Source organism: Corvus cornix, chromosome 28 (assembly GCF_000738735.6).
Source record: "Corvus cornix cornix isolate S_Up_H32 chromosome 28, ASM73873v5, whole genome shotgun sequence".
Taxonomy (NCBI): Eukaryota; Metazoa; Chordata; class Aves; order Passeriformes; family Corvidae; genus Corvus; species Corvus cornix.
The window spans coordinates 60,379-74,423 of record NC_046356.1 but is presented as its reverse complement, the minus strand read 5'-3'; the positions used below and the strand labels follow the sequence as shown (position 1 = coordinate 74,423).

The following is a 14,045-nucleotide window of genomic DNA, read 5'->3' as shown; positions in this document are numbered from 1 at the left end:
GTACAGAGTTGGTTTTGGATATTGATTCCTGTTGCCCACTAAACATGGTGATGGTACATTAGTTGTACTTGTCAGTTATGAAATTACAATGATATGATGATTTGAGGCTTGTGCTGTATAGGTTTGACTTTTTTTTTTGTCTGTGTTACTTGAGCATTGAGAATGAAGCATATGTTAGTAACATCTTAAGGTTTTGACATTCAGGTGGAAATCACTTGTTTATTTTTGAGGATTTTTGCATACAGAGATCTGCAGTTCCACTCATGCAAATTTTTTTACCAAGTATTTTCTTTTTGCTTTCAGGATTTTTGATAAAAGCTGAAACAAATTGCTTGCATATGTGACAACACTTTATGTGCAAAATGGAATATTTTCTGAGTTCAGATGCTGGTTGCTGAAATACGTGATATCATGGTTTTCCATTTTAGCCTCATCTTTTGGGAAACTAGTGTATGTTGGCAAGGGCAGTGACTAGTAAGACCACCTTCCGGTAGTACCATGGACTACTTGACTAATTATGTAGGAAGAGCCATGGATCATCAAATGCAGTATTAACGTGGCTGGGCTGATAGGTGTGTGTGAAAACAGGTGGTTGCGTTCCAGAACTGTCAGTAGCTTCTTATTCCCAATGCTAAAGGTTTCAAAAGTACTCAACTAGGATGCTAGTGAGGTAGCTATACTTTTCTAGGAACGTAAAGCAAAACAGAAAAGCCCTTAAAAGTAATTAAATAGGTAAAGTGCAGTGTAAGTGGGGTTTTATTAGCATTTAGTGGAGTACTGATAGTACAGTATTATCTGGGTTCTAAATGTATTGCAGTGCTAAATAGAAAGTTTTGCACTTTCTGGTATCCTTACACCCAAGGTATGCCTCAGATGTCAGTCCTGTGCAGACTTAGGCAGTCCTTTTGTGTGTCTGCCTGCTCCCAGTGCCCAAGTGGGCCAAATCATGGTGGGGAAGGAGCTTTGGGGCTTCGGTGGACTCTGCCCATGAGCTGCCATTCCTCCATTTATCAGCCAAGCTCTGAAGTGAGACTGAGTGAAGGGGAGGTGTCTGTCTGCATGTCCTGGGACAGGAGTGGGATGAAAGGGTGGTGCTGGACTAGGTTGATGTCGGAGCTACCTGAAAGGATGGTGTAGCCAAGATGGGAGTCTGTCTATTCTTCCAGGTAACAAGTGATAGGACAAGAGGAAATGGTTGAACATTTAGATTGGATATTAGGAAAAGCATGTTCCACAAAAGGGTTGTGGAGCCCTGGAACAGGGTGCCCATGGCAGTGGTGGAGCCATCATCCCTGCAGGGATTTGTAAGATGTGTGGATGTTCTAGCATTGGGCATGGCAGTTCTGAGGGATCTCTTAGCCTTGGCAATCTTAAAGGTCTTTGCTAGCCTAAGCAATTTGATGATTCTAAGATGTTTTGTAATGAGATGAAGATGCTGATGCTGCCCTGATCGCCTTCTGTAGTGAAAGGATTCTGTCATGGGGTTATTTTTTGAAGGAGCAAGAGAGATTATATTAGTTGAGGAACTGGCAGAGCAGTAGGAGGAAAGAGCCATAGAAATTGTCAGAAAATATGTCAAACTTTTGTTCAAAGACTTTTTGAATATTTGTGATAGTTGGTAGCCTGTGATGCTTCCTTTTTTGTTCCTGATACTGTGGAAGATGTTAGGGAACTATCCATTGCTAATTCAAATAAAAATACTATTGTACTGGTTTATAGAGCATACTTTGAAAAACATTCCTCCAATGCTATCATTTTGTTGAAGGAACTAGCATCACTTAGAGTAATTAGGTAAGGTGCTTTGGAATGAACTCCCAAACAATGAGTATGTTTATGTTGAGCTTGAAACTTTATGATATTTTTAAAATCAAACCAGTTTTGAAAACTGTCATTTTCAAATTTTCAGTATATAGAAAATGTAACTGTAGTAATTGTTACACAGTCCCTAAAGATATTAGTGCTTGGGATATGAATTTTCAGGAATTCTATTTGTAAATGAAATATTTTGAATTAATTGTATTTGATAGTATCTGTGAAACTCTGTATGCTTACGTGTAAGTCACAGAAGATTATTGCATTGAGTGTGTATCATTGACAGTAAAGAAAAAAAAATCTCCTAACTGATGCTTAAAACATTTGGATCAATCTGAAGAGACTGAAATGTTCAGTATGTGATCTTTGTTTGATCGGTGTAATCTGATTTCAGAGATCTGCAGATGGATCAAGTCCAGAAGATGGAGATGGTAAGAGATTTTATTGTAAAATTAAAAGCCACGAGCATGTGTCTTGCTGGGATGTTTTGCATTTTCCTAATAGTTTTTTTCCTACAGAATCTGATCGAGAGGATGGAAGCTACTGTCCACCTGTAAAACGTGAGAGAACTTCATCTTTAACTCAGTTCCCTCCTTCTCAGTCAGGTAAATGTTGCTACAGTATTATATATGAGGGATGGTTTTCCTTCCTGGGCGTTCTTTTTCCAGTCATGTAAGCAATCTTATTACAGTGTTTTGTGCTTTGGATTAAGACCACAGCAACCATGTACTCATGTTAACAAATTTGGTGAAGCCCAAAGGAGTTGGTAGATAGTTTTTTAAAATGTTTTCTATCTGTAAGTTTATGTATATTTGTAGTTTCAGCTTTCACTGTTGTGCTGTTAAATTGCAGAATTAACCAGAAATCTTCTTGATTTGTTGTGATCAGGTTGCTTCTTTCCAAATTTATATAAGTGCTACCTTTTTCTTAGTTACTCGGCTGCCAGGGAAAATTTTCAAGTCTCAGCTCATGTTTTAGTCCTTTTCTCTTCTCCCATTTCTTTTAAAATGGAGAGGATTCAGTGCATTCCTGAAACACTTGACAAATGCACACAGCCTCTGTGTGTGCACAGTCAGGGCAGTGAGATCACTAGGGTAAATTCATGCAGTTCACTTGCACAGGAACGGTCATGTTTAATATTTGTTCACCCACAGGAACAGTCTTGATTTGTGCCTTCTTTCCTCACAGATCATATGAAGGTTTTAGCTTCAGTCAATGGTTATTTTAGTTGAGATATGTCAGTGTTTGAGGCAGATTTGGAGACTGCTACTTTATTTCTACCATCTTAGTTGAAATAAAGGAGGTGAAAAACCTTGAAGGAGAGAACAGTAAAAAAAAAAATTCCTCTCATATGCAGCACATTCTAGAGATGTGACTAAATGATGAAAGCCTGGTTATTTTGATTTTAAAGAAATAAGTGACTATGAAGTCCAAAATGTAGTTGCTGATACTTTATAGGCACAGTATTCTAAATTCATGCACCAGTGCTAGTCAGGGGAAGAAGCCCTTCTCTTTCAGATCCCAGTTTTCTGGTGTGCAGCTCAGTGGGTCTCCAGATGCCATCCTGTGAATTGAGTGACCAGCATTGCTGCTGTCTGCTTGCCAGCCACTCTTAGTAAAGGAATGCACAAAAATGACCAATACAGGGTTTTGGTCTGTAGATTTTCTGTTAGAATAATAGCATGTGTATACCCAGGTTCCCTATAATTTTTAACACTTCCATTCTGCAATGTCTTTGTCTTAGAAGATTAGAATCTCTATGCTAACATCTGTTAAGAAGTGGAGGAAAACAATTTACTCAACTCTTTCATGGTTAAATACTGGATGTTCCAGGAGACCAGTATCTTTTCTCAAGCCTCTGCTTAGCTAATGTATTTTGACAGGATATGGTGACTTAGTCCCTGATGCCTTTGTTCTCTTCTGATGTGTGGTGTTGTCAAGCAGTGACAACTTTGATTTGAATTGCAACTTCCATGAGAGCCTCTTTGAATATTGTTGACATCATTCAATGGCTTTGGTTTCCAGAAAAATCTTTTACTTTTCCACCTTTTTTTTTTTTTTTTTTTTTTTTTTTGGTGGGGTTACGTTTCTCTCAAGAATAGGGAAATTTTACTTATATGAAAACTGTGTCATGTTTAAGCTTAAGGCAGACAATAATAAAAAGAGAGAAGGTGGAATTAAAGGGAATATGAAAAATTACTTAAGACAATTATAAAAGGCAAATGCTACATCTTTTAGTACAGTGGTGTTCAGAGATGAGCTTCATTTCTCTTTTCAACATACTTAAGCTTTTTCTACAGCCTTATAAAAGCTAAAAGAGCTAATAAATACTGTTATGCTTTTCCTTGTGCAAAATGATCTATTGGAGAAATCGGTCTCCTTCTCTGATTGTCCTATTTCATAAACTGGATTGTGATTTTTGTATAACACCAAAAGTACTAGAACTGCTGGACAGCACCTCAACCAAGCTCCCTATTGCTTGCTTCTTTAGGTCCCAGCAAAGGGTGGGAAAGAATCACTGTCCTTTGCCTGGTTTTTCAAACATATTTTCCCTTTTGTTGACTGTTATGCTGCTGAGGTGACATCTGACAGTACTCTGATGTGCTCTCCTCTGTTTCTATAGGAGTTTTGTCTTTGCAGGGCAGTTGAAACCTAAGTTGCCTCTTGGTGCAGACAGTGCTGTCCATCACAGCGCACTCCTACTCTTTAGCAGACATTACACACCTTTCTGCTCTCTCTCTGCAGAGGCCTTTTGAAATGGTATTATACATTTTGGAACGCTCTTATATAGTCTAATACCACTTCTAATTCCTAATTCAGATACAATTCATATTGGGAACCCTGTATTTATATATTCCCTTCAGAAAAAATGAAATTGTTCTTCTTTTTCAGGAGGCACTGAGGGGATTTTCTTTCTGTTTCAGGATGCACTGAGGGGATTTTATGGACAATGACTTGTTTGCTACTTTGGCTGTAATATTGTTTTAGTTTAGAAGAAATAAAACCAAAATAAAACTAATTACTAGAAAGTAATTTTCAGTTTGAAGTCTGGGAACAGGTTTATAATAAAGAAAAACGTACACAACTTCCCTTTTTAAAAATTTTTCCTTGACTGCAGTAACAAAGAACAATGTCTTTATGCCATCAAGCTTCTGTGAACCCTCTACAGGCAATTCTGACTCAGAACCAGGTGAGCTTCCTGATTTTTCTGCTTTTTTCTTGAACTGGTGTTAATTTGTCATGATCAAAAGTACCTGATACTTCAGAAGTAATACCCTATCTGTGAGAATGGAAGTGATGATGGTTCTGATCTTAGAACTGTTCTCTTGCTCACTTCATTGTTTGACTTCACCTTGCTGGAGGTAATTAAAATACTACCAAAATTGTTAAATGTATTGGGAGTAATGGTAGAATACTGCAGTATGACCCTTTCCTGCTAGTCCCACAATAAAACCTATGGGAAATTTTCATTTGTCTACTTTGGAAAACTGTTCTTCTGTACTGGAAAGCAAAACAACCATAATGTATGGTCATGATTGTGTTCAGCTATGACCTGTGAGCCTTGTATTGACAGAACTGCTCATTTTGTTAGTCCCCATAGTTCTGGTTCCATTTGTATTGGTATCAGTGTAGTGCACGTCAGTATCCTATGCTTATAACCAAGCACAGTGAGACTGTAAGATGCTGAGTTGTGTCATTCTGAATACAGATCTTAAGCCCCTAAAAGGAAAAAAGTATAATTATTCTTTGTAAGTTCTTAGGAACTCGATTTTTAATAGCTCTAGATTTTTTTTTTTTTTTTTTTTTTGAGATTTTGGTACTTTATTTAAAAGCCATAACTCTAGTGAATGCAAGCAAAGGAGTTTATTTTATCTTCATACTACAAAAGCATTAGTGAAAGCTAATGGTATTACAAGAAATTAACATTAGGCAATTAAGTTTAACTTAATTTATGATAATTAGCAGTTAGATAATCATGTCAGGGTTTGACACTGGCTAAAAGCTAGGCACCCATGAAAACTATTCACTCGTTTTCCTCTGCTGTAGCTGAGCAGAGGAGGGGAAAACAAAATGAAGGCTTCATGAGTTGAGATAAGGATTAGGGGAAAAACACTCTAAGGCAAAACAGGTTTAAAACTTAAACAGTATAAAGAAAATTTGTTACCAACAGAATTAAAAGTAAAAAGGGTAATGAGAACGAAAATAAACCTTTGAACACCTTTTCTTCCCAGTCCTTTTCTCTTTCCCACCGACAGCGCAGAGAGACAAAGCATGGGGTCTTTAGTCAGTTTGTCCCTTCTAAAAATCTTTCTTCAGTTCACTTAGGGAAAGGAGTTTTTTTTTTTTTCTGCTGTGTCGTCGGGCCCTTCCTATGGGAGACAGTTCTCTGTGAACTTTTCCAGCCTGTTTTTAACTTTCATGAGTAGCAGTCCCACCTGACCTGCTGCAATGTGAGCCTCTCCCACAGGCAAACAGTCTTCCCACAACTGTTTTGTGTGGTTCATTAGTTCATGGGGTGTAGTTTTTTAAGGATGAGCTGTTTTAGTTTGGAGGCAAGGGTCCTCTTTCTCTATCTACTTCTCTCTCTGTTCGAGTTCCTCACTGGATTACAGCTTTTCAGCATCTGTTCGCTCCAGCATGAGTACTTGTTCTCACGGGCTGCAGGTGGATCTCTGCATCCCCCCATGCACTTCATGAATTACAGGGAAACAGTTTGTTGTGTTATAGTCCTCACCACAGCTTTGTAGAAGAATCTCAGCTCTGATGCCCAGAGCACCTCCTCCCTCTCCCTCACACGGATCTTAGTGTTGCCATGTAGTTCTCCTCACATCTTCATCTTTTCCTTTTCTTTGACTCAGGAGAAAATTGTTGTCAGTGGGTTCATTTGTTCTTCAAGTTCTATCAATTGGAAGGTTCTTAAAGGGTTTTGCAGTGCTGAAGAGTAGTTTTCGTCTGGGGTCCATATTGGGGAATTGTTCGCCATGCCCTTTGCTGTCGGCCACATGGTCCGTGCTGGCACTGCATGGGCAGTGCTGGCTGCCGCAGCGCCGGCTCTATTCAGCGCCTCTCTTCATGCGGGGTGCCAAAACCAGAGAAGCTGTTGCCATTGCTTCTGTCTTCCTGCTCACAACGCTGGCTAAAAGTGGTTAAACAAGCAAAGTTCATTGTGAGCCGTGCCTAGATAGCGGCCGCCATGTGGCCACACCAGGATCACCCCCGGCTGCTGCCTCACCACCCCTCAGGAGAAGAAAGAAAATGCCTGCGTTTTTTTCCCTTCTTAAATATGTCATCACAGAGGCATTACCAACTTCTCTAACTGGGCTGGTAACCTGCCTGTTGTCAGAGCCTTCAGCAATTGGCTCTGTGCCAGACATAGTAGACACCTCGAGCAGCTTCTCCTGCCCACCAAAAAACTAGACTGTTTTTAAACTAACAGAACTTGTTAGCAGCTGTCATGTTCAGTCATACTTTTGATTGCTCTTTCTTCAGTTTGATTCTCACTTAAAACTTTATTATCTATATTAAGTCCTTCACAGAAGGAGCCCCGTTTCTCTGGTGAACAGTCTTTTTCCTGTTTCTCCTGATAAAAATTTTGAATTTTTTGCTTAGTGACGTGTGTTTATCTGTGATGTATATTTGCTGTGATGATCACTGGAAATTCAGGCTTCTTTCTTTCAGAAGAGAATTTGTTCTTTGGAAGTCTCTTAATAACTTTGCATATTTATAGAACTTATGGGTTGTTACCGTGGGGAAAACATGAGGAATTGTATGACTGAATGAATATTAGAAATATGTTACAGCTTTGTCCTTGTGATTTTGTATTTCACTTCCAGAGGAAAAGAGCAGTGGATTCCGGCTGAAGCCACCAATACTTATCCATGGTCAGGCACCTAGTGCAGGTGAGTTCACTGTTTACTGCAACAGTACAAAGAAACCAGCTCAAGCATTTTATTTAGTTAGTAGTTTCATCAACCTGCTATTGTAAATAGATAGTGGCAATACCTATGTGTCTGCAGAAAAAAATCTTGGCTTCTCTAGGGTGGTTGTGCCCATATCCACTGTGTAACGTGTATGGATGCATCCATGTTTTGCTTGGATCACCTGTGCCTGTCTGAAGTGCATCTCCCAGTTGTCACTGCTTAGCAAACTTCTGTTTGTGCTTGGAGTAATCCTGCAGTCAGTGAACTCGATTCCTTTGGTAGCAAACTGGAAGAAAAAGGGTGTTCCAGGAGTGCCTTGAGCAAGTTCCAGCCATTACTGAAAGTTCAGTCTGGAACCAGGCCAGGGCAGTCGGAAGTGTCAGAGAGTGCCCACTTCTGCTCTCCCTGGCGTTTGGCAGCAGTGTGGGTGGCAGGTCCTTGATCATGCCTGTTCTGCACTACAGGTTGGCTATGACTGAGTTCCCTGTTCACTGATGTAGACCCAGCCACTATCAGAAAGACATTAGTATTACAGCTCCTTAGGAATTTGAGGGGGAAAAAAACAAACCCAAAACTATTTAGGTAATGAAAGCTATTGCTTCATAACTATATGGAAACTTCATTTCACTTGCAGAAAGAGTGGTAAATTTAAGAAAGGAACAAGCTTTTTTGAGCTTATGAACATTTGAACTTAAGATAGCTTTATATTCTGATGTCATGCCCTTTGAATATGGGTGGCCTGAAATAGAACTAATTGCTATGAGTGAGTTCTGTTGCAGTATTTTATTGGATCAAGAGTTCATCTTGACTTTTTTCAGTGAAGAAAACTGAACCTTCTGGGCTTGCCATAACCTTCTAGAGCTGATGTTACAATGTTTGGGGTTTTTTTTAATTAGGTTGTTTAAGGTCAATTAGCTTTTTGAATCATAGCAGAATTAGAGTTATAGTGCTGTGCATCTTACTATAACAAACCGGAGAGGCCAGGTTAATTCAAAAAGCTAAAAGGTTGTTAAATGACACAACACAACTATTGCAGTACCAATATGTTTGATTGTATGAATAAAAAAAAAAAAATCTTTTACCCATATCTGAAAATGACTTCATTGGAAGGAGAAAAGAAGACTTGAAAGTGTCTTTATTTGAATAAAATGTCAGTGTATAAATAGCTGTACTGGTCATTTCTCTTACATATTGGCTTTTATTTCTGGATCAGTAGTAAACTTTCGTTCTGTGGATTAGGTAGACAATATATTTTAAAATGTCTTTTAAGGCTAGGAAATAGTCGTCCCTATTTGGGACTAACTCTTTTGAGGCTGAGTGAAGGATGGATAAGAAGGGAGTAGAAGCTTTTCTAGTGTCTGTTTTTTCATTGTGTGTTCTGTTGGAAGCAGTTAGAGATTAGATGAAGCTGAATTTTCCAACTTTAAAGCCTTATAGTTCTTGAAAAAACTTTGGACTTGCAGGTCTCCCTAGCCAGAAACCGAAGGAACAGCAGCGAAGTGTGCTCCGTCCAGCAGTATTACAGGCACCACAGCCGAAAGTTTTCTCACAGATGGGTAAATAATGCTTTTGCATTCTAAATACAGTGGAGAGAGAACAAAAGTATTGAATTTGTTTGGTGTAGTAGTTTGGTTTTACTCAACACCTACGTTGGTTTTTCTAGTTTTCTCCTTTCAGAGGAGAAACATCTTAAATGGTAAGTGTATCTGTATTATGTGAGGGATAACATAGTGGAATCTTCAGGTCTTGTGTAGGATGACTGTGATGTTGCCAGACTTCTAACTTTGCTGTAGTCTAAGCTTGAGTTTTGGAATAAAAAGACTTCTAAGGATGTGATATAGCAATCTCAAATGACAGCATTGACCATGGTGTAATAAGCTGTTACTGGTAATTGATCAACAGTAAAGTACCTAAATCAATGAGAGGTGGCTCTGGGCTTGGGGACCATTTTGGAGTTGGGACTTTGACGTACAATTTTAATTCTGAATATAGAATTTTAGTTCTTAAGTTTGGTCATTCATATAATGCTTGTTGTATTATGGTATTTGATATAGCTGATGGAAATAGGTATGATTAAAGTCTGGAAGTTAAAGGAAAAAAAACTGTTTAAAGTGTCCATGTCTCCTAAACCCCATGTTCCCCCAGCCTGATGCCATTTGTTATGTGGAAGTTCAGTTGAACAGAAACAGGAGTAACTTCAGTTAATACTGAATCTGGGATAGAACCAAACATTTCTAGGTTGATTTCTTGAAGTGCCTCCTGACACAGATTGGATTCTCCAGAGAACTTAGTATTGGGGTACACATTTTCAGTGGGAGTTCAGTATGTGAGCAGGTAGATCAGTCTGAAGACAAGCCCTGCTGGCTGTGAACTGTATTAGATTGGAGCAGGATGGTTGCTTGAAGTTGTATCTGTTGAAGTCCTTACAACATTTGTATAGATTAATTTGCTGACTTGGTTTTCTGCATTTGGAATTTTGATTCTGCTAAGAATTGCTGAATTATGGTCTTCATGTCTCTTGCAAAATACTATGGGAACTTTTAGTTTACGTAGCAATGTTTAATGGACTTAAACAGAAGACTGCATGTAATTTGTGTAAGAAAACTTTTATGACAGTCTAAATATCTAGAGAGTTTATGTAATTTCTTTCTTTCCATGTTGCAGTTCTCAGCAGTGGCACCAATGGTGTAAATATCCCTCCAGATTCTGCAGCCACATCAGAATCACCAAGTGATGCAACGCTGAAAAGTTCAGACTCTGAAGACAAGGTGAGTTGGAGAAGGAGACTCAAGGTGCCACATAAATATTCTCTGAACAGAGTAAAAAGCCAGTGGCAGCACATGAATTCCCTACAGGAAGTGGACAGTGCCGGTAATGAGGGGCTGAAAAGCTTCACCTAGAGCAAAAGACATCTAAGTGCATTGGAAGTTGTTTATTGGCTGTCATGAAAGAAAGATAATGAAATATTCACTTCCAGTTCTGTGTAGTGTGTCCAGTCCTTTCCTTCCTTGCAGGTTTTGAGCTAACCATTAGCATTTGAAGGTCTTGATTGATAGCATGAGGAGGATGTTTGGGGATTTTGAGTGTGGGTGGATTTTTTGGTAGCTTCATTAGGCAGTTGTTCGCTTTTTGTCCCCATATTGAGCATAGAAATAATGTTGCTAATACAAGAGTATGGAACAGTTTACTTGAAATTCAAGTGTTAATCCTGAGTATGCAAGCAGAAACACTTGCAGTGTGAATAGCTTTTAAAGGTTTAGTGATAGGCTACTGCCACAACTAAGTAGCAATAAATAAATAGAATGCACCCAGGGTTCCAACATGTACCAGTATGAAAACTGTGGGACATGCTTGTAACCCAGCTGTGTATGTCATTAGGGACACCCTTTATCTGCTTTTAACATCCAAAAGTCCTCTTAAGTTTTTTAATCAACTGACCTTGGAGAAAGTTTTCTGGTAGAAAAAAGCTCTTAAATCTGGTTGCTATGTATAAATGGTATAAAGCTTCATAACTGAACATTTGCAATTTTACCAAGGATTGTGGTGAAATATTCTATTGTTTTGGGATTTGTAGTCAATTTCGTCTTCCTGAAGCTTTCTAGCAGAGCTAGAAGTCATTTGAGTTCATGGAGTAGTTGTGTTAAGTGCTGGAGTCTCTGCAGAATATTAGATGGCTTGATGAGAGTGAAAGGTTACTTCTGGAATTGTTTTATATTGGTAATTGTATATGCAAATCTGTGGCATAGATTTGGTGTACCACAGAGAGCGAGCTTCCTTGTGAGGGCAGGTATATGGTATTTGCAGTGTTACATGAGCACGATCTACCTTTGTTAGAGCAGATGTGAGTCATGGTCTTATTTTACTGGCAGAAAAGATTTTTCTTTGATGTCTCTGTCTTGTGCTTATACAAGGTAGCAGAGTGGGAATGTTCTTAGTCTGGTGGTTGTCATACCCTGAGCAGCTCTGTGGCAACTTCTACTTACCTGGTCTCTGACTCGAAAATCCCTAGGAGGCTATAGGAGGCCTAAGCAACATTGTCCTCAGATGGGTACAAGCTACAGCCTTTGAGCCACCGTTTCTTGACTGGTAGGAGAGTCTGGTAGCTGAAAGTTGTCAGATGTGCAAGGACACTTGATAGCCCTCAGCCTTTTTTGGTAGCAGGGAGATGCTGATCCTTATCCAGAAGGAAGAGGACGTGTTGAGGAAATCCTAGGCTAATGATTTTTCCTTGTGTTCAACAGAATGCTCCTTTATGCTGTGTATCATTCAGTGGTGAAGGACTACTCCCAGTGATCAACACTGGCCCATTTCTAATTGCAAGCAGAAAAAGGATGTATTTGAAATGCCAAAATTAGAATCTGAAGGCAAATGATACAGCTAGGTTATGCAAAGGTTGTCCCTTAAACATAAAATGGGATTTGTGAAACTCTTGGACCTAATGTTTTGTTGTTTTCCTACTGCTTTTCTTGACCTATGTGATATGTGCAGGAGGCACCATAGCTGGCACGTGGAGGCAATAACACTCTACTTGAGAAACTAACAGAAGGAATCGGAGATCTGTGTTCAGTGATGGTTCTGTAACCTCACTGGGATCATGGATACAGGAGGTTCACTTGGACAACTGGAGTACTGCATTAGATACATAAGAGCTTTTTAGGAAATAAAGCAGGAAAGAGACCAGAATGGGTTCCAGTATGCTAAAAGAAGGTGTTTGAATGCAGAGGCTTTGTTTTGGGAAGGCACTGAATTGGTCAAGGCTTTATAGATTAAGATTAGAGGGGAAGCCAACAAGAGGGAGATTAAAGTGAATCTTCACCAGATTTAGACTGATCAAGTAGAGAAAGTAACTGAAGCCCTTGAAGAACTAGAAGCTTCACAATTACAGGTCTTGGTTCTAAAGGAGAACTTAAGTACTTGGACACCTGATAAAATGGCAACGTGTCCTGGTAGAAATACTCCAGAATACTCCTGGAGATTTTAGGAATAAGTTGATGAGAGTATTTGCATATGCTGGGTGAGTTGACATGGGAGGTATTTAGCTGTACCTTGGTATTCACAGCAAAGAACTGGCTAGAAATACGAAGGTTGAGAGTAGCTGTCATTGCGGCATCAATGAGATGGAGTTTGAGATCCTGGGGGATCTGGGGAAGATAAGTAGCAGAATAAAGATCCAGACTTCAGGAGAGAGGAGTTCAGCTTATTCATCAAGCTGGTTGGTAGGATTCTGAAGGACAGCAGGGCTCATGAGAGCTTGTTACCTCCATGGACAACAACCTTAGAGAATGAATAGTTTATCCCAAAGTGCATGAAATTGTGCAAGTTTGGCAGGAGGCCAGCGTGTATGGGCTGGGAGCTCCTTAAACCCAGAAGGAGAATGTGCATATAACTCATGAAAGCAGTCAAGACACCTGAGAAGTATACAGAAGGATTGCCTGGGTGTGTGGGAGAGCTGGGAAAGTCTAAACTTAGCTGGAGTTGGAAATGACAGGGAATGAAAGGGCTGCAAGCAAGGCTTCTACTGGTGTTGGCAGCAAAGGTAAAATGAAGGAAAATTGTAGGCCTTCTGCAAAATGTTGAAGGGAATCTAGTGAGGAAGGACATGAAAAAAATCTCAGGTACTCAATGCCTTTGTCTTGTTTTCTACTGAAGAGATCTGCTGTCAGGTCTACCAAGTCCCTTTCTTTAGGTGAAGTTTGAGGGAGTGAATTCTTACAATAAATTTGCTGAAGGACTGTTTTAGTTTGACATATACAAGTCCATGGGACCAGATAGGATGTATCCATGGGTGTGGAGGGAGAGCCGTGATTTAACCCCAGCTGGCAGCTAAGTACCATGGAGCCTCTTGCTCACTCCCTCCACTCAGGTGGGATGGGGAGAGGAATCAGGAAAAAAGTAAGGCTAGTGGATTGAGATAAGAACAGTTATTTAACTGTTGAAACAGAGTAAAGTATAATAACAATTGCAATGAAAAAGGGAGAGAGAGATAAATAATACACAAAGAAAACAGGTGATGACCAGTACAGGTGCTCAGCACCTTCTGATCTGTGCCCAGCCTGTCTCTCAGCAGCAGTCGGCCCCAGGCAGCTCCCCCAGCTTACACACCGGGCAGGATGTTCTGTGGCATGGAATATCCCCCTGGCCACTTTGGGTCAGCTGTCCTGGCTGTGCTCCCCCCAGGCTTCTTGTGCAGCTCCTCGCTGGCAGAGCATGAGACTGAAAAGTCCTTGACTTGGGGTGAGCCCAGCTGAGCCACAACCAAAATATCAGTGTGTGATCAAGATTATTCTCATCCTGCATCCAAAATACAGTGTT

At 39.8% G+C, this 14,045-nt stretch overlaps 1 protein-coding gene across 5 annotated transcripts in view; it reads left to right on the top strand.

Moving 5' to 3' along the window:
• The window catches only part of RANBP3 (RAN binding protein 3), a 55,426-nt gene that overhangs the window by 26,167 nt on the left and 15,214 nt on the right, over positions 1–14,045 (top strand). For 2 of the 5 annotated variants that reach the window (XM_039566067.1, XM_039566070.1), the window contains 6 exons: positions 2,207–2,243; positions 2,331–2,417; positions 4,931–5,002; positions 7,647–7,712; positions 9,197–9,289; positions 10,398–10,501. In XM_039566067.1, coding sequence (XP_039422001.1) covers positions 2,207–2,243; positions 2,331–2,417; positions 4,931–5,002; positions 7,647–7,712; positions 9,197–9,289; positions 10,398–10,501 — 459 coding nt within the window. The remainder of the gene's footprint in view (positions 1–2,206; positions 2,244–2,330; positions 2,418–4,930; positions 5,003–7,646; positions 7,713–9,196; positions 9,290–10,397; positions 10,502–14,045) is intronic. The other 3 variants (XM_039566069.1, XM_039566071.1, XM_039566068.1) reach the window with 2 other exon arrangements.